The sequence below is a fragment of the Cariama cristata genome, unplaced genomic scaffold (genome assembly GCF_000690535.1).
Source record: "Cariama cristata isolate BGI_N322 unplaced genomic scaffold, ASM69053v1 scaffold20506, whole genome shotgun sequence".
Taxonomy (NCBI): domain Eukaryota; kingdom Metazoa; phylum Chordata; class Aves; order Cariamiformes; family Cariamidae; genus Cariama; species Cariama cristata.
In genome coordinates, this window is record NW_009621794.1 from 26,159 (window position 1) to 28,088 (window position 1,930).

Here is a 1,930-nt window from a genome sequence, read left to right on the forward strand (position 1 = left end):
GCTGTCAAATATGGGTTTAAAGTGAAACATCCACTGGTAATTTTTTTAGTTAAGAAACACATCATGAATTCTGTGAATATAGGAGAGTACTTCAGACCTTGCAAAACTGAAAAAAAAAAAAAGAACGCCAAATACCTTTAATATGTACCTCAGGTAAGTATTTTAGGAGTTTAACATGAAAGCAAAGGGAGAGAATAATGAAAGTATCTTTTGATTATTTGCAAAAGTAAAGCCTATTCTAGCTCACACTGATCTATAGCTCTCTCCCTCTGCATGCACTGCCCTCCCCATCACATGTGCACATACTTTTTATTTTTTAAAAGGCACCCAGACACAGAGGCCAAATAAAAGTCTTTTTGGCACATACCACTTCATGTTACATCACATACTAATGACATGCTGACATTAAGCAATTGTATGAACACCACAAAACCTCATCTTTTTGCAGCATTTGCAGTAAAAACTATGTTCTAGTAAACACACAGTTACCCACTACCTGAAGTTGCTGGTAAGGTGAAACTAGAACACCAAGAAGCAGTACAAGATTATAGTAAAAACTGTATTTATTTTTGAAGCACTCCCTGTCACTTCATTTTTTCCAAAAGAGAAATCATTCTGATTTCAAGTATTGCTGAAGACTCCAGCAATACCTATACTTTCTCCCTTACTGAAAAAAAAGCTGCAAGTATTACCCTCTACAACTTCATAAAGCAATAACAGACTGGAAAAATTGTAAGCTTTCAAATACTAAGCTTATTAAGAATCCACGTATTCACTATTGCACCTCCTAACATTTTACAGCGCTGAGTGGTACATGTTTACTGCTGCCACCATCCTAATTACAAACAACTACAAAGTATCATTACCATACTTGGCGCCTCCAAGCTTTGAGACATTGTAGAACTTCTTTTGTGGATAGTTTTCTAATGCTTCAATTACGGGCTGGTAAGGGCTTCCTGGGGTCAAAAAAAGGAAAGAGTTAGAGCCATAAAAGAATGGAAGGTTTGAGCACTGATAGAGGACTCATACGAGCAACTTTTTATTTCTGATTTCACCAAAAATAATGTTATTCTAGGACTGTAAGCAAGTTGTAATATGGAAAGGTTTCTAAATGGATTGAGATACCTGATAGTGTAGATGTGTGACTAAGATGAATTTTAAAACTATCTGTAATACTAAGTATATACAGGTCATGCAAGTAATCAGCATAGTCACGTTCCTGAATACGTTTGACCTTTATTGTCTCAGTTTACCATCTACAAAACAGGATAAATGCACCTCACCAACTCAGATAAGAGATACGGGTTATAATATACTAGAACACATAAAGCATTAAGTGCCAGGCTAATGACAATCAAACAAGAGACAAAAAATAAACCTCATAACAGCTATTAGGTGGAGAGAATAACTAACTTAAAAAGAGAAGTAGTGGCTCAGAAAAAAGCACAATTTAATTCAATTGCTAGCATACTAAATGAACAGCACCAGTGATACACTCCCTCAGGCCTAAAGAACTTCCTATAGTAAAAGTTTAAGGAAATTAAATCTAGATTACAAACAGCAGGGAAAATGGTGTTAGTTCTGACATCACTGAGCTGCTCCTATGAGCACAAATACCAAACGTTGGATGCGCACCAGAACACTTACCCTTTGTTTGCCGTTTGCTTTGATCTTAACACTACGGTTACACTTTCATTGCAAAGCAAATGCTACATCGTCAACAGCTAACAAAAACTGCGTCACTTGAACATCCAGTTAACAAGACCCCCCAAATTAAAACGAGTACCGTTTAGGCCTCAGCCCTACAAGCACGCACTTTTATGGGCATGACATCCCTGGCTCGCCGCAGCGTTTGCGGCAGAGGGAACCGAAAAAGGGGCACAAACGGTCGCTGGGATAACGGGAGGCCCGGCGGGACGGGCTTGCAGCT

At 38.2% G+C, this 1,930-nt stretch overlaps 1 protein-coding gene across 1 annotated transcript in view; it reads right to left on the reverse strand.

Moving 5' to 3' along the window:
- The window catches only part of IREB2 (iron-responsive element binding protein 2), a gene marked incomplete at its 5' end in the record, with an annotated part of 22,537 nt that extends 21,581 nt beyond the window's left edge, over nt 1–956 (reverse strand). Inside the window, one exon of the mRNA XM_009702121.1 lies at nt 867–956. Coding sequence (XP_009700423.1) covers nt 867–956 — 90 coding nt within the window. The remainder of the gene's footprint in view (nt 1–866) is intronic.
- Between the last annotated feature and the right edge of the window lie 974 nt (nt 957–1,930).